This window comes from Pteropus vampyrus, unplaced genomic scaffold, assembly GCF_000151845.1.
Source record: "Pteropus vampyrus isolate Shadow unplaced genomic scaffold, Pvam_2.0 Scaffold88, whole genome shotgun sequence".
NCBI classification, from domain to species: Eukaryota; Metazoa; Chordata; class Mammalia; order Chiroptera; family Pteropodidae; genus Pteropus; species Pteropus vampyrus.
In genome coordinates, this window is record NW_011888869.1 from 3,901,726 (window position 1) to 3,903,572 (window position 1,847).

General features: G+C 51.8%; 1 protein-coding gene across 1 annotated transcript in view; it reads left to right on the forward strand.

Moving 5' to 3' along the window:
• Positions 1-1,377: 1,377 nt before the first annotated feature.
• The window catches only part of LOC105294506, a 3,812-nt gene continuing 3,342 nt past the window's right edge, over positions 1,378-1,847 (forward strand). The window contains 1 exon segment of the mRNA XM_023532715.1: positions 1,378-1,606. Within this exon segment, the coding sequence (XP_023388483.1) occupies positions 1,378-1,606 (229 nt within the window).

A 1,847-nucleotide genomic window follows, 5' to 3' on the forward strand; every position in this document is an offset into this window, starting at 1 on the left:
GCCCTGGTCTTCATAAGTTTACTCCATATATCTATGTGTGGTATTTTAATTCTTTCCTTGGGTCTGGCCTCCGTGGCCCCATCCGACTGGACGCTAGGTCAGGGGCTGATCCTAGCCCTGGCTTATTTGGCTTTTGTGGGGATCTTGCCCGTTTTTACTAACATGGGTCAGGCTTCTTCCTCGAATCGTCCTACTCCCCTTTCAATGCCTCCTTAACCATTTTAAGGATTTCAGGAGACAAGCCCAAGCCTACGGAGGTAGTGTCACTCCCTTTGACCTTCAGAGGTTCTGCCAGTTAGATTGGCCCACATTTGGAACAGGGTGGCCATTAGAGGGGTCACTCGACCTGCAAACAGCCTTTCAGGTGCGGGGTATTATCTACGGAAATCCTGGCCACCCTGATCAGGCTCTATATATCGATGTGCGGATCGATAGTGTTTCTGATGCCCCCAAGTACTTGAAGGACTGCCGCTGCAACCAATAGTCAAAGGCGACTCCCAAGTCTGTCTTTCTCTCCACACCAAAGGGGCCAAAAGAGAAACCGTCCGGACAGACATCTAACTCTCATCACCCTGTCTTACAGGCACCCCCTGAGGACCCCGAGATCACTAATCCTCCCCCTTACTCCCCTCGTGACCCATTCTTGTCTCCATCTAACAGGGAGGCAGAACTCCTCCAGAGTCCTCCCCACACCCGCACTGGGGTTGTGTACTGGCCCCCACAAGACCCTGATCCTGTCCCTGACTCGTCAAACCAGGCAGCAGTCCTGGCCCCACTCTAGCAATTGGCTCCCCCCGGTTGGGGGAGAAACCCAGAGGCTATGCATGGTCTATGTCCCTTTCTCCACCAGTGATCTGTACAAGTGGAAACACCAGAACCCCTCATTCTCAGAGAAACCCCAGGGATTAACCTCTCTCCTAGAGACTATTTTCTTTACCCACCAGCTGACCTAAGACAATTGTCAGCAACTCCTCCAAGTCCTGTTTACCTCAAAGGAGTGGGAGCAGATCCTGAGGGAGGCTGCAAAAGCAGTATTAGAGCCCAACGGGCAGCCTTCCACCGATCCGACCCATGTCCAACATGTTCTCTCGAACACCTGTCCGCCTTGGGACCCTAACACCAACCAAGGTAAGGAGGCTCTCCAACGGTATCGCCAGCTTCTGCTCCAGGGCCTCCGGTCTGCCGCCCAATGACCCGCTAACTTATCTAAGGTAGGCAAGGTCATCTAAACTAAGGATGAATCACCGGCGGCGTTCCTGGAACGACTCTTAGAGGTTGTATACCCCTATTGACCCAGAGGACCCTAATAATAAGAGGGCTGTGAATTTAGCCTTTGTCAGTCAGTCGGCCCCAGATATTAGAAAGAAACTGCAGAGGATGGAAGAGTTTGAAGGAAAGAATCTGTCTGAGCTGGTCAAGATAGCCCAACGAGTATTCAACAATAGAGATGAGGTAGATGTAGCACAGACTAAGAAGATGAACAAGGTCCTGCTTGCAACCATGCAAGGAGCCCGGCCAAAGGGATCGCCAGGAAAAGGCAGAGGCCGAGAACAGGCACCCAGGGCGAACAATGGACCCAGGAGAGTCGAGTTAGAGAAGGATCAATGTGCATATTGCAAGAAAAAGGGACATTAGAAGAATGAGTGCCCTGAAAAAGGACAAGCCCCCAAAAGAAGGCCCCTTTCGTCTTTTTCGAGGACACAGAATAAGAAGGTCAGGGCTCTTACATTATGAGCCCCCAGGAGCCCAGGTTAACTTTACAAGTTGGGGGCAAGCCTGTGAACTTCTTGGTGGACACAGGAGCTACCTACTCTGTCCTACAGAGCACCCAGGACCTACTCTCAAAG